Consider the following 23,364-nt stretch of genomic DNA (forward strand, 5'->3'; position numbering starts at 1 on the left):
CCACCTGGCGTCTGTCAGACAGGAAGCTAAGGATCCAGCTGCAGAGGGAGCTGCTCAGTCCTAGATCCTGCAGTTTCCTGTCCAGCTTCGAGGGAACGATGGTATTGAATGCTGAGCTGTAATCTACAAACAGCATCCTCACATACGTGTCTCTCTTCTCCAGGTGTGACAGGGCAGTGTGTAGTGTCAGGGCTATGGCATCATCAGTGGACCTGTTGTGGCGGTATGCAAACTGTAGAGGGTCCAGTGAGTCGGGTAGTGCAGAGCAGATGAAGTCCCTGACCAGCTTCTCGAAGCATTTGCTTACGATGGGGGTCAGGGCTACAGGTCGCCAGTCGTTCAATGAGGAGATGGTGGAGGATTTGGGTACAGGGACGATGGTGGCCATTTTGAAGCAGGCTGGGACTACAGACAGAGAGAGGGAAAGGTTGAAGATGTGCGTGAACACTCCAGCCAGCTGAGCCGCGCATGACCTGAGGACGCGGCCGGGAATCCCGTCCGGACCAGTAGCTTTGCGTGCGTTCACCTTCCTGAAGCACTTCCGCACATCCTCCTCAGACACAGTGTGCGCACTGACGTCATCCGCGGTGCGCACACTGTCCGGTCTCATGGTGTTCGCCGTGTCGAATCTAGCGTAGAATACGTTTAGATCCTCACATAGAGAGGCCGTGGTCTGCGGTGTGCTGGTTTTCCCTCAAAAGGAAGCTGTATTACTGAATGTGTGTTAGCGTTTGGTTTATTTAAAGGTTTCTAACCCGGATCGCTGTGACTCACACATGCAATCATCAGTGATTCACTCATCAACAGATTCAAAAGATCAAATTCCCAAAATACGCAGTGAAACTTTTTCATATGTCAGCCTGTATTCAGAACTTTTTATAGCACTGAGTAGGCCCAGAACAAAAAAACAGCGAATACTCGGAAAAATAAATGAATATTCTCATGACATTTTCTATTTACGGCTTTAAAAAGCAACATACACCTACAGCAATGTTTGGTTAAGGTTAATATTAGCCAGGTTATCTCTCCCTAAACAGAGAGTGGGATCATCGTCCTGCTGGAAAACTCAGCTGTGTCCAAGTTTCAGCTAACGGTTGACTTGAGATGACGTTGAAGAATTTGGGCCAGGCTAAAACATTAAAGCCCCACCTGACAACATCAATGAAGAAAATCACAGGAATTCATATTAAAATTTCAATAAAGTTTAAATATCATTTCCTCTTACTTGTTGGGTGATAACAGCCTCCGTGCTCACTCGGTGTGATCAACACACTGATTTCTAACCAAAACATGGCCACAGTGTATTTATTACAGTCCTATAACTTATTTATTACTGTCTCACTTCAAAGCATCATTAACTTAACAATTTTCCCCACTCATGTCACCAGAGGGGCTCCACAGAAAGCAATTCAGTAACATATGAATGTCATTATTGGGACACAGGGTCACTTTTTCAGGGTCACATAGAGCTGAGGTCGTCTCCTTCAGGTTAGCATCCTAGCTTAGCGTAGTTACAGACTTTTTGTCTCTGTAAGCGTCTCCTTGCATCTGTTTCCTCTTTGCTCATTTGAAGGATAATTGCATCTCCTGCTGTGCTGCTGACATTCAGCTTTACCTGCTGCTGATAATCAGGGTGTTTCTCCTGTGATGGCGTCGTGTCACAATGTCAAGAAACCAAACATGGGACTGAAAATTCTGGCTGTTGTCCACAAATCAATATTGAAGTTATAAAAGAATAAAATGGCAATGAATGCTGATTGGTAGGATATTTATTTATTGTGAGAGACTATTAATGTTAAATTAAAAAATAATAATTATTATAGTGAAAAACAAACTGTTGTGGAAAATGTTTCTATGCAGTTTGACTTGACCGAACAGCAACAAGCTTTACAGCACAAATATGAAAAGACTAATCATCACGGAGCCGGTGCTGCGAAACATCAAACGAGTAAAGAGTGTCACCCACACTTTTTGGAAATCTGCACCTCTGTGCTCGACTGTTCAGCTGCCACCTACCTGAGGGTCTTTCCCTCTCTCAGGTCGTACAGGGAGAAGAATATGTCCGTGTCCTCGCCTATGCTGTTGTAGGTGAAGCTCTTCAGGTTGACCAGCAGGTGATGAGGTACTGGAACTCTACAAGGTTCCCCATGTCTCTGCCGGGCGTTGTCGCCCTAAAACACACAAAAAAAGCAGCCAAACAAACAAAATATATAAATACACATATTAGAATACAAAGACATTGTGTGACAGTCTTAGTAAACGTATACACCAAAGCCTCCTGGCTGAACAGAAACATCTGTAAACTATGAAATCTTCTTAAAATATACCGTTTTTATTTAACTTTAACTTGATGTGTAAGTACATAAAAAGGTTTTTACACATATTACTGCTCAAAAACATGCATCAAATTTCTGGTTCTTTAGCATCAAAGTGATGCTGCTGCAGTTTAAATCTGCACACCGTCTCAGCGTGATGCCTAAGAGTCACACTCACACTCTGTGATGAAAGTATCAGCATTAGTAGGATAGAGTGCTGCAGAGCACAGCTGTGGGTCTAAGCTTGTAAATACTGTAGAACATAACTGTTTAAATGCTTTGAATTCATATCTCCATTTATTTTAATGATAAAAGGCACGAGAAAAGTTTCTTGGTGACATGAATGATATATGGAAATATTTTCAAGGATTCTCTTTGTGACCCAGTTCAGGCTCTTTACTCTGTAAAATGTACTCCTACTCTTACTACTACTACTACTACTACTACCACTACTACTACTACTACTACTACTACTACTACTACTACTACTTTGTAGCAGTTTTTTCTGCTGGAAGTATCTTAATTGTGTCCCATAAATCTGTTTGGGCCTCTGAAATGAGAAGTAAATGAGACACATTACTGCAGTACGTCCACGTACCTGTGTGGTGCTCTGCTGTACGCTGTGTCTGCTAGAAAGATGCTGCGAAAGAGAGACACACAAACTATTAGCTGAGGGGTCGATCATCTCTCTCCTCTTATTGTTTCCTTTTTCCCTCCTTGGTTCATCATCATTCGCTGTTTCCTCTCCTCCTTTCCTCGCCTCATTTTGCTTCCTATTTTCACTTCGCCTTTTCAGGTCTCTAGCCTCCTTTACTATCCTCTGTCCTTGCTTCATTTCTCATTTATTGTTTCCTCTTCTTCACTGTCTGCCCCAATGACTGTCATTGGTCTGCCCTCCTTTTTTCATTTCCTTCAACACTCAGTCCTTGCTTCTTCTCCTTTAGCATCTCCTTCTTTCCTATTTTCTCTTTGTTTCCTTTCATTTATTAACCTCTTCTCATTTTGTTTCCTTCTTTTATCTCCTTGTCAGTTTACTCCTTTTTTCACCATTTCCTTGCTTCCTTTCCTTCTCTATCGGCTTGTTTTTCTCCTTCATTGTCTAATCTCCTTTGTTATTTTTTCTATTCTCTTCTTGTTTCCTTTTCTATCCTATCTTGCTTTCCTATCCACTCTCATTTATCTGTCCTCTCCTTACTGTATATCCTCTCCTTCACTATACTCTGTCCTTGTTTCCTCTCCTTTTCTGTATTCATCTGCTTTCTTGTCTGATTTCATTTTCTCTTCTCGTTTCCTCTTCTCATCTCCTTCTTGTGTTGTCTCCTCGTCTCCTCTCCTCTCTTATCTACTTTATCGTGGTCCATTCCCTTCCCCTCATTGTCAGAAGATAAAAATGCCCCAGAAACTCATTACTCCGAGTTGTCTCCCTAAATCTCTCGAGTGTCTGTGTGTGACGAGAAGCAGCAGGAAGTAAAAACCTGTTTGATGAATCCGGGTAATGACTGTCAGCTGAAAGCTATCTGCAAATATTACAACCTGAGGAGGGAATTAAACGATGGCAGCCGTATCTCCTCATCTTCTTTATATTGAATTTTTAAAACCTGCTATTAAAAAGGTTGGGACAGTCGATTAAAATAAGGTCATGCAATAATTTAAACAAATTGTTTCTTAGCGCTACTCGAGCACACAAAGCTCTTTACACAACACGTGTCAGTCACACACATCTTGGGGGGTGTGTGCGACTCGGAGTTCTCCTTCTTCAAGGATACGTTGGTGTGCAGACTGGGAGAGCCAGGAATTGCACCAGCAACCTGCAAGTCACTAGCTGCCCTGCTTTACCTCTACAACAATCCTCACTGGATTGACTTTAGATTGTACAAAGACAAAATATCAAAGTTAAACTCAGCTTTATTGCTTTTTGGATAAAGACAGCAACATATTGCAGACTCGCTGGGACGGGGCAGGATTTCCTCTTGAGGCACTGAGACTGGTTACTGTGATTCTGAACGCTGAACATTTTTCCTCTCTTCTGTGATAAACGCTTTTATAGCTGCTTTTCTGTCATGTTTCCAGGCTCATAATGAGCCAAATGTTTTCAGTGGGTGACATTTCTGGATTGCAGACGCGCCTACAGAGACGCTGTCTTGCTTTAAATAATCAGGTCAGTGTGTGCAGAAGCTCAGGCCTCAGACTGTCTTTGCATGCAGCCTGCTGTTTGGCTAAAAGTGAGCGCGGCCTCAGAGGGCGAGGAGCTGAAACTTCAGAATGAACCCGAGGTGATGCATCAACGCTTGGTATAAGACGAGTAATGATTTATTTTCAGCTGTGAATGATGCAAAGCTCCACCAGCAGTCCAAGAATATAAACACAGAGCAGCTACCAACTAATTCGAATTGCTAAACTCTCACACGCACACAGACTGACAGAGCCAATCATGTTATTACTGTTACCTGTTTCCTGTGTGTGTTTTAAGCATTATGCAATTTTTCCACATTTCTTTAAACATGCGAATATATTTCAACACTTATCTCTTTAAATTTCAACATTTTAATATGTTGTCATAGTAGGATTTCAAAGTCTGCTTTTAACCTGCATATCAAGGCTGTAAGTTAACTCTCAAATAATCCATCCGTCCATTTTCTTCCACTTTATCCAGTTCAGGGTGGAGGGGGAGCCTATTTGAGCTAATCTGAGCTTGATGTGAGAGGTGGGTACACCTGGACAGGTTGCCAGTCTGCTGTAGGGCTAATCATTCACACCTGACCCCGCTAACTGCACCTCTTTGGGCTGTGGGAGGAAGCCGGTGTACCTGGAGAGGACATGCAGTCCACACACACGGGATCCAAACCCAAGATGTTTTGGGTGCACGATGCTGACTGTTAAATAATCTCCATTACAGTCATGTGTCTATTTCAGAAGTTTGGCGGTGTGTGTGTAACAGCCGATTAACTGCTAATGTCAGATGTGCATTTGCATGCGACTGTTGGAAAGTTTCCTCTCGCTCACATTGTGTTCTCGTTGCGTGATTGTTTTCCGCCCGTGATGAATCTCGCACTCTCCTGCTGCTGCACTAATGCAAATTCATCACTGAGATCATTAAAGATGAATCTCATCACATCTTCTGTTTTCCTTCTTCATCTCGACCTTTTCAAATGTCACATTTAAAAACATTCATTTCCACGACTCAAAAACAAATCAATCAGCAGTAACTTTGTAACTTTCTTTCTCTGCCCTTCTTTGTCTGTTTGTTACCAGAAAGAACTCGCGGTTCTCTCTCATGCTCACTCTTCCTCATCTTCGATCCAACCATCTATAACTTAACCTTTTTCTCACTCCCTTCCTGTTTCTCCCCCTTTCTCATGTCCCATCTCCACATCGGTCTCCAAGCAACAGAACAAAGGGGAATCACCAGGACTACGGTGTTTGGCTGGTGAAGCTATTTAAAGCAGGACTGATGTAAGAAAGGGAACATCAAGTATTACCGACAGACCATGAACAACAAAGAATGCGTCTCATGCTGCAGCACTGCACACTACCATTAATAGGCTAGAGTTATTTAATAGTTACATATTTTTTAAAGCAGCCTTGGAAATGTGATGCAGGTTATAAGTTATCCACAGACTCCAGTATAACAAAGATAAATACTTCATTTTTAGTATTTCCAGCAACAAGTTTAACCTTCATGAAATACGTTTGTGAGCATCAGTGTTTAGTTTTTGGTTCGCTTCTATTGCTTATTATAGCCTACACAATCTAATTGTCCTGAGTGCTGCAAATTACAGGTTAAAAAATCTTGACAGGATTTTGTCTGCGGCATTGTCTTCATCTTTGTTAATTAGTTTGCTTTACACCTGTTGTCTGATCGACCAATCACATCACAGCAACTCAGTGCATTTAGGAAGTCTGACATGGTTGAGAAAATCTGCTGAAATGTAAAATTAGCATCAGAATAAAGAAAGGTGATTTCGGTTCACGTGCGTGGTTGTTGATGCCAGACGGGCTGAGCTGAGTCATTCAGAAGGTTCAAATCTGCAGGGATTTCCCCGCACAGCCACCTCTAAGGTTTACACAGAAACACAATTCAGGGGTCAGAGGAGATTGTGGCTGAGTGATTTGAGCTAACAGGAAGGCAACAGCATCACAAAGCTCAGATCATCTCATTTCTTAACCACAACAATGACTTGACCGTATTCTAATGGCCTCCACAACAGATCTTAGCCTAACAGATCACCTCTGGGATGTGCTGGAACACGAGATTCATGTCATGGATGCAGCTGACAAATCAGCAGCTGTGTGAGGCTGTCACGTCAACATGGACCCAAGTCTCTGAGGAACGTTCGCCTCAAGGAGTCTGAAAGTCTTGTTCCATGTGGCCTCACCAAACTCCTCCCACACCCGAGTTTTAGCTTCATCTACCGAACGAGTGGCGCTCTGCTTGCCCTGCTGGTACCCAGCAGCTGGATCTGAAGTCCCACTAACCAAGCCCGATAGCATGCCTTCTTCAGCTTGATGAAGAAGCTCCCTTCACCTCCGGGGTCCACTATTTGGTTTGTCACCATGACAACAGGCACCAACCGGCTCCAGCTCCTTGCAGCATCTCAGCAATGAAGGTGAAACATCTGCTTTAGGGAGCAGTTGGAGATCTCCTGGACCAGAGTCTGTCCAGCATCCTTCCACGCCACCCGATCCAACTCACCACCGGTGATCAGATGACAGCTCAGCTCCTCTCTTTGCCCGAGTGTCCAGAATTAAAACTTGCTGGAAGATATTGTTCCTTTTACATATTTACATTTGAATATTGGTCAAAAATGTGAAATTAGTCGATGATGTCGGTGCCTGTCACAAAGCTCTCTGACATGTGACAAATGTCACGATGAAAGGAAAGCAGATGAAAGAAACTGAAAATATCTTTGACATTTCTGTTCAGATCCATCACAGCTTTACTCTTTCATATCTAAGAGGTTTTTCTTTTGCTGTTACACGTTCTAAGTGCTCATTTTGTTCAGTCACAGGGAACAAACTATCACTAAGGATTTAAAAGCTTAACTTAAAAAAATACAAAACAAGCTATAAAATATGTTTTCTGAAAAAACAGAAGATTGATTATAATGTTTAACTTTGATGTGCTTAAATCTCACATCTTCATGTGCAGTATTAATTATTCAACACATATTCACTCTGATTTATAAATATTTACTGTACTTATAGTGATTTATGAGTTTTCTCATAGATGATGACGGTTTGAAATTGTGATTATTCAGGACCTTGACTCTGCTCTTATTTCTCATGCTGTCTGCAGGCTACGACTGTCATTCACTCCATTCATTTATGATATTTAAAGTAGCACTCAAATACAACACAATAGCTCCAATAACAGGAGAAACTATTCAAATTTATGCTTTTGTGAACAAGTTAACAGAGGCGGGACGGTAATTTTATAGTCGGTGGTTCAGATCATCAGATTAGCAGTTTTAAGGTATCCGGATGAAGCCACCAGCAGAGCGACGTCAGATTTCCTGCTGGTGTTCAAAGTTTCAAACATCGTGTGCATGAGACGAAGGTCACGTGAGCGAGAAACCTGTTTCTGGTAACAGGCGCCGCTCGAGGCCAGAGAAAAGATGAAAAGGTAAAAGGACGAGCAGCATGACGCGGAATCGAAACGCGTTTCGAGCATCAAAACTCTGATTCACTGCAGCCACAGAGACAACAAACGGCTCATAGTTATTACTCACGTTACAACTTCCTGATTCATCCTCGTATAGACAAAAGATTTTAGTCTAAAATGAACGGTTCAGTGAGATATCTGCTGATCTTCACCAGTCGCCACACGATTACTTTGCCAACTGTTGAGGCTTGTTGCTGTTTAAACCTCGGGGTCCAGCCTGCTCTCTGATTGGAAACTAAAGCTTCCCTCCAACTGTGAAATGAATCCAGCCTGTAATCATCAAGGTGCAGCCAGCAGGTCTGTGTTAGACCCAGAAAATGGAATAAAATGTGCTCTCTCAGGGAGAAAAGCAAATAAAACATTAATCTCCGATAATTCCACGTCAGAGCTGTTCACTCGTTTGTTTCTGAATCAAAAAGCTTTCTCACAGTTTCACAGTAACACGACTTTATTAATTTATCAGTACGGTGACAAGCTGAGACCTGCAAATGCAAACAGTCAGTCACTGATATTCATGTGCACAAAATTCACTTCATGTTACTTTTATGTGCTAATACTTGAAATGATTTAATTATGTGAAAAATGAGAAAACATCTCAGTTTGCAGCACAACCTGCTCATCAAATTCAATCTCCTGCTGCTGGTTATTTAACATCCTTCTCATCATCTGCGGATAACGAAAATTAAAAGAATTGCAAATAATATGCAGATTTTAGAGGATGCCTGATTAAAAGCTACAACCTACAAATGAGATGAGCAGCAGGATATTTTTGTCTTATTTTACACAACGTATCCAGGATGTGGGATCACTGTGTGCACTACAGCCGTCATGAATCCAGTGTGTGAGCAGGTGTGACTTGACTTACCATCTTATAAAGGTCTGACACGCTGATCTGGTCTTCATCAACCATCTCAAACTCCTTTCTCGGCACCAGGTCCAGACCGAGGTGTCTGAAACACAGAAACAAAGACGGAGAGCAGCAGAGCGTCTTTCATTTAACCTTCACAAAAAGCATTTCCAACACAGGTACACAAACCTTTCCAGCCACCTCTGCACACACAAGCGTGCACCACCTACACACACACACACACACACAGAGTATATTAAAGTAATTTCAGAGGGGCTCTGGGGATATTGTTCCTCAGCATTATTTTCTGTTCAATCTCAACAACCACATCTTTCAGTTACAGGCCGGTGAACTCGCGCACTCGAAGGCGCTGTGCACAATGTTCTTCCGAATGAATAAGATGGCCTCTTAAACTGTGAATGAGAAACTAAACGTCCATCTTTGATGTGTTAACATGCGCATCCATCAAGGCTGAAATCGGGTTAAATCTGGTTTGAAAACCAAACTCTTCATCACTGCCAACCACAGCTTCAAAAATGCAATCAGGTGTTTATGTATTTGTATATGTCAAGTGAAAGTAAAGGCTTGAGTGGAAACAGAAAATAAAATTACAGCCTGGGGTTTGAGGGTAAAGCTGAATGGGTTGTTAAAGGTTTCTAACGACACTATAATTAACTGCTTATTACTCATCTTTGTACATATCTAATCAAGTATGTCTGACGCTGCTCTGAAGCCAGGCGCTGCACATTTTTGGGCTGCACCAGCAGGAGCATGATGAGATATCTCTGATCCAAACGAGGGTCCTTCACCTCACACAGAGGTTCAGAGTTGGCTGCTGTGACGGTCGTCTGACTAAAGACAGCCTGAGGCAAAGGTTTGACACTGTGTGAAGTTCAGGATGACTCAGAATATCAGTCCTGCAACGACCCAGAGAGGAATGTAGTACTGAGCAATGATCATTTGGAGACTGGCACTGAGGAGAAAAGTAAAACACATCGAAGCAGCATAGATGGAGGTCAAGTCTAGTTCACGTGTGGCAGCAAAAGCTTGTTTGTGCCCTCCAGCTGTTCTCACCGAGGATGTAGCATGAACCGAAACAGCAGAAGGAAGTGCGTCTTTGCACCACATCAGTATTATCGGCGTACACGCATCAAACGTGTAACCCTGAAACCTCACATTCAGGCTCCTCAGACACACTAAATGTCCTCATGCTGGAGACACTTGACCCGACAAATGTTTGCCATTCATGGATTCATTGATAAGTTGTGTTCTCCATGCACACACTTCCATGCTCGTGATGCATCAGGAACAATGGAGCCATTATTTGAAATGATGAAAGCGAGCTTGTTTTCCTGCAATGCAACCTTTCACCATGAACTGGCTTTCGGGCTATGAATTACGTCTGCTGCTCTGTTACATGACACGTCACTTCTTTTTACCAGCTGGAGACTGAATTAGCAGAGAGCAACAAGATAAGTAGCACCTCATTAGCTCCTTTTTGGCCCTTTTGCAGCCTAAAATGATTCACTGAGCTGCTTCTCTCTTTAGCAAAGCCACTGACTGGACGAATAACTCTGCTTTACACAGACATCCTGGTGAACTTCTATCGCTGCACCATCGAGAGCATCCTGACCAACTGTATAACAGTCTGGTACGGGAACTGCTCTGCCTCGGACCGGAAGGCGTTGCAGAGGGTCGTGAAAACTGCCCAGCGCATCGCCGGAGCACCACTTCCTGCCATAAAAGACATCTACAGGAAGCGGTGTCTGAAAAGGGCTGGGAAAATCATCAAAGACCCCAGTCACCCATCACATGGACTCTTCACCCTCCTGCCCTCTGGGAGGCGCCACAGGAGCCTCCGGACTAAGACCACCAGGTACCGGAACAGCTTCTTCCCCACAGCTGTCAGACTCCTGAACTCTGCCTCCTGACATCTGACCCACGTTAAACTCATGGACTGAACACACACACACCCACAATGGACAACTGTACCCTCAAACACAATAATAACATGGACTGAACCACCACTCACAACCACTAGCACTTTATATACCTCTGTAGAAACTATCTACACCCTCACTTATCTTAACTGCACTACTGTATAGCTCTGTGTAAATAATCATTCTGTACATTCGATAATTTTTAATCCTACAACTGTTTACAACTTGCATAGTTCCCATTTCTGTATAGCTGTATATCTCAGATTCTGTAAAGTTATTTATTTCATATTCTGTATAGTTTTTCATATTTATATCCTGTTCATAGCCTGTACATAGCTTGTACTCACTACAGCCTGTACATACTTATAGTTATAGAATATTCACAACATACTTCATACCGTGTACATTATAACATACCATAATAGACCCATTTCTGTAATATACTCACATATCTATATTATTGCTAATATATATTGTAATATATCTATATCACTAAAGCACTTCTGGATGGATGCAAACTGCATTTCGTTGCCCTGTACCTGTGCATGTGCAATGACAATAAAGTTGAATTCTATTCTAATTCTATTCTATGTGCTAAAATCACATCGTCGGTAAGTAGTTCCTACTTATATCTAAATGTGAACTCGATTAAAGCAGCATCAGTAATGACTGGAAGCAGTCACATGACCTGAAACACCCCGCGGTACCCTGAATAATTCTTTTACTATTAATTATAATAAAAGCAGCACTTATCGCCATCCCCCTTCATATCACCTCAGTGTGCCTCGTCCCCTCTGACAGCAGAACGAAGCTTTAAATAACCTCTGAAACACTCCCAGTATTAATAACTCAATCCTGAAGCAGCGGCCATTTTTTCTCCATTTCATCTGTTTCCCATCAGCCTTTCATCGTGCTCTCATGAGACTTTAACAACCACGGCTTCATCCACCTGCCTCCAATCACACTTGTGTTTGCCCCGTGTAGGAGTCAGGGGAGCAGGCTGAGCTGCCATCAGCATGTAAGTGCAGCATGTGTGAATTATTATTCAGCAAACAGACTTCAAACTTCAAACATCTAAAGGGTCTTTCTAAAGAAAAAGCCACTAACCATGTGCTGCATGTGCTGTTTTAGCTTTGCTCGTTCTGCCTTTGTTTTGTTTGTAGCGTTTGTCCCGGTCAAAATAAAAGCTTGTTTTTTGTTCACCTCACTCGGCCTCCACTGTCTGCATTTAAGCGCTTTCTCCTCACGCCAGAAGTCACAACGGTGCACGTAACACACTATGTTGCCAAACGTATTCACTCACCCATCGAAATCATTCAGTTCTGCTTTGTGGAAGAACGGCTCGCTCTCAAGAGCTCAGTGAATTCCAGCGTGGTACCATGATAGGATGCCAGCTGTGCACGTCCCGTCATGAAATATCCTCACTATGAAATATTCCACAGTCAGCTGTTAGGGGGATTATAGTAGAGTGGAAGTGATTGGGAAAGATGTGGTAAGCCACGTTGGGGCCAGTGGATGCTGAGACGCATTGCGGGCAGATGTCACCAACTTTCTGCAGATTCAATCACTGTGGACCTCCAACCTTCATGTGGCTCAAGGACAGTGCACAGAGATCTTCATGGAATGGGTTTCCATGGTGACCAGCTGCATCCATAAAGACGTGGATGAGCAAGTTTGATGTGGAAGAACCTGACTGGCCTGAACAGTCCTGACCTGAACCCAACCCAACACCTTTGGGATGAATTAGAGCAGAGAGTTCTCGTCCAACATCGTGTCTGACCTCACAAATGTGCTTCTGGAAGAATGATCAAAAATTCCCATAAACACTCCTAAACCTGTGGAAAGCCTTCCCAGAAGAGTTGGAGCTGCTATTGCTGCAAAGGGTGGGCTGACATCACGTGAAACCCTGTGGATTAGGAACGTGATGTCACTCAAGTTCATATGTGAGCGAATGCAGACGAGTGAATACGTTTGGCAGTACAGTGTATAAGGCTCAGGTCATAAATGACCCCACTTGGTCAGCTGGTGGTTGAAGCAGCATTACGTGACTATGAGCAACCAATGCACATGATACAGCGTAAAAACGTAAATGAATACTCGTGTTTGGAGAGGTGCTTCATCAGAAATGGATGAAGCACCTCTCGTCTGGGTCAGACAAAGAACAGCTGCTCTTTAAACTATGTGTATTACTTGTATGTGTGGGAAATGTGCAAATGTGTCTTAATGCAACATTTGTGTGGTTTCTCACTCGTTGCCCCAGTCGAGTCTGACGGTGATGTGTCTCTTGACGTCTCTGCTCTGGTCTTGTGTCAGGTGACCGGACAGCAGCTGCCTTCTCAGGTCTATCAGCTCCATCATCACGTGGCGAACCTTGTAGAACAGATCCACCTTGTGTTTCTGAAGGACGGAGAGAGAAACAGGGAGGATTCATTCACCGTTCGGTCACCACTTAAAATTCATCTTCAGCTCGTCAATACGCTGATTCAGCCGTACTTCTCTGGCAGGGCACCGCAAGGCCGTTTCTGTGCTGTTTATTAAAGGCACTCAAACAACTCACAGTGGAATAAAGCTGAGGTGAGCGAGTTCAAAGCCTTAGCAGACAATTTGTGTTTAGTGTTGCAGAGACATGTGTCAGCACGTGCTGGCCATGAAGAACGGAAACACGGAAAAAAGATTTTTATGAACATGCGTATTTACTGCGTTGCATGTACTTGCCTCACAAATGTTTAGCACACACAGAAGAAGCTTGGTTGGCAAATCAGGCTGAAAACTTTATGCAAGTACTAACATGCTTTCTACCACAGGAAGATCTGGGCAGTTAGAGGAAGGGGCAGCAAAGCAGGTCTAGTTTGTGATCCACTCCAAACATGAGTTGATGCCCAGAGACTCCCAAGTTTGAAAGTCCAACTTTACAGGATTAAAAGCACATTTAAAAGTTTTGGTCTCTTTAGCTAATTCCCAGCTTCATGAAAACATCCAGCCCTCAGACATGTGCCCGCTTCACCACAGCTGATCATCATCCTCCATCTCATCCTAACCCCACAGTCCTTTGTCTTTAGCATCACATGCACAGTTTCCACCCTGTGGCCATCAGCAGGCAGCTGTTGTTAATCTGGGCCACGACCGGATCAGAATGGAAATCTTATTCTTATGGTTTATGTTTGATTTAGCCCAAATCTTTTCAACAGGCTTGGGCCTGGCATTAAGAGTATGTAACTTTATTAAATGAGTGATACAGAAAATAATTATTTGTTATAATGTTATTATGATCCACTGTACAGATTAGACTGTATATAGTGGATCAATAAATTCATACGGCAACTGAAAAACAAAGACGAAACAAAAGCTCATGTGCGTCTAACACAAGACAACTGGAACCTGCTTCTCCCATAGCATGCTATTATTAGCACTTTAATTTTGCCCTGCAGGGCTTCAGCAGCAGGGAGAAGGGTTAAATGTCTATTCAGCTGTTGGCAGAACAGCAAGATGGGCAGAAGTTAGGCTGTGCAGAGGCGCGTGCACACACACACACACACACACACACACACACACACACACACACACACACACACACACACACACACACACACACACACACACACGCGCGCGTATACAATGGTTACATGTTATAACGAAGATTTCATTTGGGTTTCCAAGTATATTATATGCACACATACACATGTAGGTGCTTATACATGCATGAGCAAGTTGCAAACATATGCTGACAGCAGGAGGGCAGTGAGCCCGGCTAAAATCTCTCTGCCTTTCTCCATCAGTCTTGGGTTTATGTACAGATGAGCTCCATTATATAACTCCGGTCGTAGTGGAGGTGGAGCTGTTTTAGAGAACCTTAACTTGAAATACACCAGAGTTAGGTGAACACAGCTGAAGCAGCTCTGCTATCAACTGGCAACCTGCCCGCAAGGTTTCTCTGCTGTTCTGCTGATGTGAGCTGGCAGAGAACGTTTTTAGATGAACTGAAGCCCTGAGCAGACATGGGCACTGTGCAGCCTCGGGACGCATCCGGTGCTTTGGTTGTCCCTGTTAGTTCTAAGTTTATTTGAATCTACGCACACATGTGTGAACGCAGCTTCACTGTAAATGTGCTGAAACACACATTTATGAACGATCTGAGTTCGTTAACCCTGAAAGATGTTGAGAACTGCCTCAGTTCTTTATAACATAGAAGATTTGAACTGCGACGGCTTCAGCTGCTCGTGAGGGGAGGGCTGTGCACCTGCCTGCAGAACAGCTGTGTCACGGTTTGTCAGAGGAAGGAAACATGCCACTGTTAGCATCTTTACTGTCGTAAGTTAGTATCTAATCTAAAAGCATCAGCAGGATGGATTCATGCTGTTTACAACAACTTCTTCCAGCAGAATTTGAGACTCACACCGAGGAACATTTTTACAATCTTCTTTTGTTGAGCCCATGAAAATTGTTTATCAGTTTCCTGGTTTTTGCTGACAGGTGCGACTCCCAGTGGGGTCTTCTGGATTCAAGGTTTGGTATATTGTCCAATCAAAGATGCTTACCTTGGTTATTTGACTTATCGTTGCCTTGAAGCATGATCACGAACTGTCCTTTTGACCATCCCTAAATACAGTGAGTTGGTTGGTTGATTATAACAACTTCAGAAGGCTGGAGATGAAGGGCTCTACGCCTCACAGCTGAGTAAATGCATCAGACTTGTGGTGGACACCAGCAGAAACACCCATTTCCATGCATTCTTTGACTAAAATAAATCAGGACAGCCACCAGCAACTTGCACTGTTCAGATGCAAGCTAGTTAGGCTAAATAGGACCAGAAGACAAAGCTAATATTAGCAGGTGATTTCCCAGCACACCTCCGTCTCCCAGCACACAAATGATACCACGGCCAATCAAAGCTATACACCTTCAATGAGAGGGATTAACATGACCTGGTTCTGAAAATGTAGTAATAAGTCAAAATGTGGATACAGTTATCCCATACAAGTTACCAACTGTGATACTTGCATATTAAAAACTGGCGTGAGGGAGTGAAACTACTGATGCTCCCTTCAGGGGTAAAAATAATGGATCCATCTGTGTTCTACCTGCAGTTTGGACCCGAGTGCACAAGACGATGTTTAAAATACGGTATACATTTAAAAGATTAGTTCCCTGTAGTAAGAGACGTTTATAAATCATAATCCAACTCTGAGGCGATGTGTTTACGGTACTGGCATCCATTCCTCAGAAGCTCCAACTGGGAACCTTGTTGCACCGTCCCGTCAGAGTTGAGAGATTAGCATGATTTTGGCGCTGAGCGCAGCTAGTGCTTGAGGTTCAAAATATTACAACTTTTAGCCAAAGAGTGCCAAATTTCAACCGGTAGTTGCTTAGCAACAACAGGAGTCACGCACGACAGTTCCCCTCAGCATCTGTTTAGCATTTGTTTTTCAGGAGATACCCAGTGGACATAGAAGCTAACGCGCTTTGATATGCGCTTTACGAGAGCTCATATTAATATAACCGTTAGAGACGCAGAAACATCTTCCAGAGTAAAACCTTTTACACGTCATTCTTAAAAACAGAGAAAAGTACAAATTAATTATCTTCATTAATAATTTGTGCATTGGATTTTTTTCCTTATCAATTTAAATGTCATAAAAATTAAAAAACAAGACAAACAAGTAGAAAGAAAACAGATGCACAGTACAGTTTTCTTTCTTCACCTGCTGGTCCAATCTACATACATTTAACCCAAGGCGTGCCTAATTATTGGACCTCAAGGTACGTGCATGTACGTTTCAAGGGCCGATGTTCCCACACAGTCAAAATTAGTTGGACAATGTCTGTGTCTAAAACCCACAATCCACTAGAGCCGTACAGAAATCCATCCACCCATCGTCTGCTGCTTCAGCACTGTGCAGTGCTGGAGCCTAGAGCCCAGCTGATGCACCCTGGACAGGTCGATCAATCTGTTATACCCAGAGAAAGAAAACCAATGACACTCACATTTAAACCTTGAGCTAATTAGGGATCACCTGTTAAACTATCATGCAATCCTTTGAACATTAGGAGGAGTATCCAGAGAGAAGCCATCCAGCATGGGGAGAAGAGCCAAACTCCACACACAGGCCCCAGCTGGTCAGTGGATCCTCAGCCAGGACTTTGTTGCTGTGAGCTGACAGTACTAATCCCTGCACAGCTGTGCTTTACCAAGGCATCATTAAGGTGTTCTGATAAGTTTTTGTTCTGTATCCGTCACACATGTTGGTGAACAGTTAGGGGTTGGTTATGTATCTTCCTCTTGGGCCTTGTTTCTCCCTGACATCGATGGGTTTTCATGCACGTAGAGGTAACAGAGTTCCTGAGCTGGTTGTAGAGCTAAGATGGATAAAGCCTTTAGTGGGTAGAGACTCAAAGAGGGCTAAGGGACAAGCTGCTGTAGCCCTAAAGGTACACAGTAACATATTTTATTTCCTGAGAGTGTAAATTTGAGGTTCAGGGCTTCAGCATCCACACAAGAAGCCAGAAAAACTAAAGCTCTATTTGCACATGATTTCATATTTTATGTTTGTCTGCACATCCTGAATATTTATTCCTCCATGAGGGCATCCTGGTCCCATCATAGTGTCCAGATCAACCAGTCAAAATGAAAGTTTGTGGTAAAATGCTTCCTTTCTTCATTATTATTCTGGGAATCCAGCAATCTGAGAAAGAGTAAATAAAGATGCAAACACTGATATAACAGGATGATTCGGCAAGCAAAAAACCCAAATCTCTAATATAATGAATTTATTTGACATGTTCAGATAATCAGTTTTCAGCTTGCAACCTCGTTGGTCAACCTCAGGCAGGAATAATATACATTATTTAAAACTTGCTTTTATTGAACAGGGTCCAGTTGGGTGGGTGTACACTACATATCATGACTAATCGTATTCATTTTATTTCAGGATGTCTTTCCCATTTATTTACTGCACCAACTCTCACTGTGATAAACACGAGGCACATTTACTGGCCAACAGTATCGTGCCCTTCAAAGTGTAGTAAGGCTCTTGAACCAGAGACAGCCCACAAATGGTGGTTCATTCACTGGGTTCATAAATAACACCTTATATATAGAAGCATTTACAGCACAAATGGTTGCCCTGTTCCCGAGGGTGCTCTTCAGTGAAAACAGCAGCACAGGAGTCAGCGATAAAGGCCCAGATCCCCGCAGACACAGCAGCGCCATGCAGGACACGAAAGCATACTGCTCTTATTTACAGTACTGAGAAAGGACGATGCAAAGACCAAGGTTCACAAACACGTTTCCACCAGAGACCTGCCCAGCACTCGGTGCCTATTGTGAGCCACACAGAGCCGCTGAGGTAAAACGTGCTGAGATAAAGAGCGAAATCTTGTGTTCCTCTCCTTCAGTGCTTTAGAGCGCAGGCACACTGCTGTAAAAGGTGGCAGAGCAGGTAAGGTAACAGCAGCCCTACGTCAACACAATGTGAGGCACAGCAGACTAATACTCCATTCATAACCTCACAAAGCAAGATTACTAATGAGGCAAAGTGGGCACGGAGAGCTCCTGCCTTCATTATGATGAATTTATGACCACATTATATATTTTTTGTATCAAAGGGAGAATATTCATTAACCTGCCGCACTAACAGGAGGTGCTTATATCCTTATTTAAGGAAACTGTCTGAGAATAAGAGTCGTGGAGCACCTTTAGACAGCAGAGCATTTCAAATGTTGCATAAAACAACCAACAAGAAAACACAAAGACACGACTGACAACATAAAAAGATTAGAATTAAAGAACCATAAGTTTTCACTTAGTCGGCAAGACTCCCACTTCACTTCCTCTGTCTCAGTTTACCCTGATAACTCAGAGCCGGCGGCAGGTAACGTTACTGTCTGCCAGACCCAACAATTCACACCAGCGATGCTTTTCGGGACACGCTTTCAACACTTTATGCCATTCATTGTTGTCACCGTGTCCCAGCTGCTATCAGCCAGCTTTTGGAAGGATTCACTTTCACGAGTACCCAAAAAGAAGCCAGGATGCTGCTGCGTGTGCACTTTTAGGCATATACAAGAAGTACTGGAATTTAAGTTACCTGTAAACTCTATACTGAAGATGGAGGTTGCCTTTTGGACTGAAGGGTGAAGCCAGTGTGGAGGTAACTTAAACATGCAGCTAGCCAGACTGGATAGAGGTCGATGGAAAAATAAAAATGAGATCTGCGCCGAGTCACCGCAGACATGCATCTTCTGCACTTTACTCAAACAGAGAAAACTCCACACAAATAAAACCACCTTCAAAACCTGGGCTGTAGCTATAATCAGGACATCTGTCCAAGTCAGTGGGTAGATCCGCTGTGAACTTGACCTTTTTCTGAGTCAGTAAACCAGACTTGGAACAGGTGCACCAGCTGGCACATCGGGGAGAAACCAAGTCTCCTATCCACTTTTTGCTAGCACTCAAAATATGCACACCCACACCACAAACACTGATGTGTGCTGCTTTGAAATGAAACTGCCCAATCTGGGAAAATATAGAATCTCACTGGTACAGCTGAGCACTAATGTTTTTTTCAGCTGCGGAGTGGAAATCTCTTTTGGGCCGGCTATTTGTAGATTTACTCTTCCTCCCTCCTCTAACTGCCTCCTCTGCCTCTTTCCCCAGCCGCTGTGAGTAATCGCACCTTCACATCCTGCGGGAACGGAGGCACAAACACTCACCTTAAAGCGGTTTAACACATCGGCACTGTAAAAAAACAGCCGAGCTAATCTGAGATAATGATGCTGTTTGGAACCATTGTGATATCAGAAATAACAAAGCACTATCACCTGTAAAGCTACTTTCGGGCCACTCAGTGAGACGCTGAGCCGCGCGAGGAAGGGAAGATCCGATCGTGGTTAAAATGCAGCAGAGCAGCCGCGCTCGCTGCCGTCAACCAAATCAAACGTTTACATCTCTCTTTATTTGCTGCATTGGCCTTTTGCTTTTCAGACTTAGAGGGACATAATAACATCTTAATCACTCTGACAGCCCACAAACTAGGAAGGCACCATAATGTCACCCTCCATTAACAAACACCTCCACATTTTCTACCAGAACATTAAACTACATGAGTGGGTTTCCAAGCAGTGGGCCAGGGACCAAAGGTGGGTCTCCAGAGGGCGAGAGTCTGTCACCGTTTGGCATGAATATATAATAGGGCTTTATTCAGCCTGACAGCTCTACTGTCTAATGGTACATTTGCAGCCCCTCTGTTCCATCAGAGTTTTCCTCCATTTTCACGCCTGATAAATGAGAAAGAGCAAAAGCCACATTTTAATGTTTCCCTCGGTTTCACAGGGAGCTTTTTGAACTTTTGTTGGAAATGCATATAAATGGACTTCATCTCATTTTTTGTACAGTAACTTTAAAGTATTTAACAAAGCAATGCAAATTGTCCTATTATGTCATAAACTACACCTGCATCATTAATCACATTTTTATCTTTTGGCATCCCAGAGTTAAAAGAACATGATCAGGCAACATTTAAATGTGTGCTTCACCAGCAGGGAGCAAAGCAAAAGCAAATCAAGCGCTCCCTAAATCAGCGTCTGACCATGTGCCTGCACACACCAATCACAGCTGCCTAACCCGCCATGCAGCTTATAGTTTCCTGAATGTACTCTGGAAAAGTAAAACTACATCAAAAGACATATATACACTAAAATCAGGCACATCAGAAGACGAGAGGTCAGGAGGGTCGTCATATTCAAAGAGTCTGTTACAGTTTTGGCACAGTAATGCAACACAACTAACTTCTTTAACCACCTGGAAAAACACCACAAACTGCAGTCTGATGGAGGCCAAGACAAACAGTGCAATGCTTCCATCAACACCTCCCATAACAGTGAGTCTCTGCAGAGCAGCAGCGTATCCACCAGCCTCACAAATGCACACCAACACAGCACCGATGCATCTGGCCAAAGATGTGTCCAGTAAACACGGTGCTTAAAAAGAAGGTTCCAGGAAGTCCACATACTGGACAAAAGACATGTTAGCCCCTCCTGCAATCATTTTGCTAAATACAGGGGCAAATACAGAAGGGTCCCACAGCTGTCAAGAACTTTGTTTCCAGGTTTATTCACATCCATCCTGCAAAGATGCTTCAGCCTGAGAGCAGCAGAGTGTCAAAGTGAAAGCAGGGACTTGATTTTTGTGTGTTCGGTTCAGTGAGTTATCAGGAACTAGATGGAACAACAGCCTGGTGCTTGTTTCCGTTCCTCCATGTCTTACACATTAAATCGGTGCAGTTTACTGAAACTATGATATATCCTATGATAGTGATGCTATCATAGGTGGTTGTAACATTGATTTGGTTGCATCTCATAACATAGTTTAAATACTTTTACCTGCACTGAAAACAGAAGTTATGAGGGCTCCAAATTACTGGACGAAAAAATCGAATTAAAAGTGCAAATTTTCAACTCACCCTGTTTCCTTTAAAAGGCCTCGAAATATTCTACAGTCACCAAACATGATGAACAGCAGCTGATATTTACAGATAACTCAGTAAATAGTGGAGAAAGTATGATTTCAGTTAGAGCTCCTGCATGTCTTAAACTGTCTCTCCAGCTGCGCCGCAGGTTTGTGTTTGGTGCCTCGTAACGTGCAGTAACTGTGACAAGCTTGACTGCAGATTTAATCGGGTAAACTGTAATCTGTAACTGATTACTTTGGGAAGTTACTATTTTGAGGCCCCCTAATCGGGCGTGAGTCAGCCTGGCACGTCTGCAATCAGAGGGGACGCTCGCAACACCTCTGATGCATTAGCAAATGTCCTGCTTCATTTTCATGCCTGTCAGCGCGGCTGCTGCGCTCCTGAAAACAAAAGCGCTCAGACAAATCACCGGGGAGCGCAAACAAAGAGCCTCCGAATTCGTTTTGGTCTCCTCTGCTCAGCTCTTATGTTAACATGCTGCTTCCTGAGGATGAATCTGAAGGAGGAAAGATTTTTATGTAAAATGCATTATTTTAGTCTGGAGCACAAAGCTGCGACAGAAAAGTGACTCGAACATCCAGCTCCTGGGACACAAAGGGACTGAAAAGCACTGATGGACTCACTGGTATCAGATATTTTTTAGTGTTATGTAAGAGATTCTTTAGGAAAAGTTTTCCATTCTGAATGTGAACAACTTTTATAAATATGTACTCAGGAGGGACTGAAAAGATTGCATTAAAGACTTTCATGATCAGTCCGCAGTGTGAAAATATAGACGATACAATGCTGTAATTTCTTTAGTGTCATCTGATATGAATTTACAGTTGTGAGAGTTCATTACAAAGTTAAAAACTTCTCAGCGCACACTGTGAGTTTACCTGTAAGATAATAATATTTTATGTTTGCATGCAAAAAGCATCGAAAGATATACAATTATTTATATTCATTTTTTATGAATATAACAGCAGTGGGATTTCCAACATTAACGCACTGGGTTTGTACGACTCCATGAGGACTGTCACACCACTTTGCTTTTTAATTAATGTCTCGTGCCTTTTTAATGCCACAGTGCATGGGAGCGTGGCCAAGTGGTCACCGCTCAAGCCCAAAACTCGGCGACTCTGAGCTAAGACACCAGCGAGTCCAAGCTGTCAGAGAGTTTGGGAAAGCCATCCCTCTCCAGCAGGAAGTCTGGCGCCATGCAGCATGCAATATGTGTGTGTGTGTGTGTGTGTCTTGCTAGCCTGGTGCAAAGTCCATCTCAAATCTGCTTATGACCTTGTATCAACCCTGCCTGGAGACATACACACACACGCAGTGATGCCAGGAGCAGGATGTGATAGCAGGGGTGCCAGCCTGCCACGCCTCACGCTGCGTGTACTTGAAGAGGTGGATGCAGGAAGGACAGTTTCCTCTGTGAGTGCAGTTCCACAGGTGATGGAAGCTGTGGGATGATGTGTTTTCCAGTCTGTTTGGATCCACAGAACATGCGACACGAGGACACCTGTCATCTCCAACAGACCCTCTCCTTACACGCTCACCGAGGTCTTCCAGTGCTGGACATTTCTACACTCCATATGACAAATAAAAGGAAAATTCACGATGCAGTTTATATAACTGTCCACCAACGAGTGTTAGGAGCTGGGTTCTGGTTATGTGGTGTTTTTGTCTCTATGTGTTTTTTGGTGCCTCCCTTTTTGTAGGCGGGGCAGTGAGTCACTGAACCTGGCACACCTGTTACTCATCAGCTGCATTCTTCAGAAGTCTTCTTTAGGAGCTACCTGACAGAAGACTAGTGTCGGAGTATTGGCGTTTTTGGAGAGTCTGAAATTCTGCCCCTGCCTGCTGGAGCCGTTGGATTATTTCTGGTGACTGTACGGAGTTTTGTTTCCTCTCCAGGATTTTGCCTCGACTGGTTTGTTTTCCGTCTGGAGGTTTTTGCATTAAACTGTACCAAGTAAGCGCTCCAACTCTCTGTAAAGTTTACTTTAAGCTTTTCTCGGTTATCGGGCAAAACCCTCCTAATTCTCGTCCCTCTCCTTTTTTAGATCGAGTGCACTACCTGTGTGTGTTTCCGTCACCTGCACGTCCTGGCTCCGCGTCCCCATTCATACACTGTTGTATATACTTTGTC

At 43.3% G+C, this 23,364-nt stretch overlaps 1 protein-coding gene across 8 annotated transcripts in view; it reads right to left on the minus strand.

Annotated features, from left to right (window-relative positions):
• Positions 1-23,364, minus strand: part of LOC308402549 (dedicator of cytokinesis protein 3-like) — a 252,665-nt gene that overhangs the window by 62,630 nt on the left and 166,671 nt on the right. For all 8 annotated transcript variants that reach the window (XM_080891465.1, XM_080891466.1, XM_080891470.1 and 5 more), the window contains exons 6-9: positions 13,013-13,161; positions 8,843-8,927; positions 2,914-2,955; positions 2,017-2,171 (exon numbers count right to left, since the gene is read on the minus strand). In XM_080891465.1, coding sequence (XP_080747591.1) covers positions 2,017-2,171; positions 2,914-2,955; positions 8,843-8,927; positions 13,013-13,161 — 431 coding nt within the window. The remainder of the gene's footprint in view (positions 1-2,016; positions 2,172-2,913; positions 2,956-8,842; positions 8,928-13,012; positions 13,162-23,364) is intronic.

This window comes from Rhamphochromis sp. 'chilingali' (assembly GCF_963969265.1).
Source record: "Rhamphochromis sp. 'chilingali' genome assembly, chromosome: 9".
NCBI classification, from domain to species: Eukaryota; Metazoa; Chordata; class Actinopteri; order Cichliformes; family Cichlidae; genus Rhamphochromis; species Rhamphochromis sp. 'chilingali'.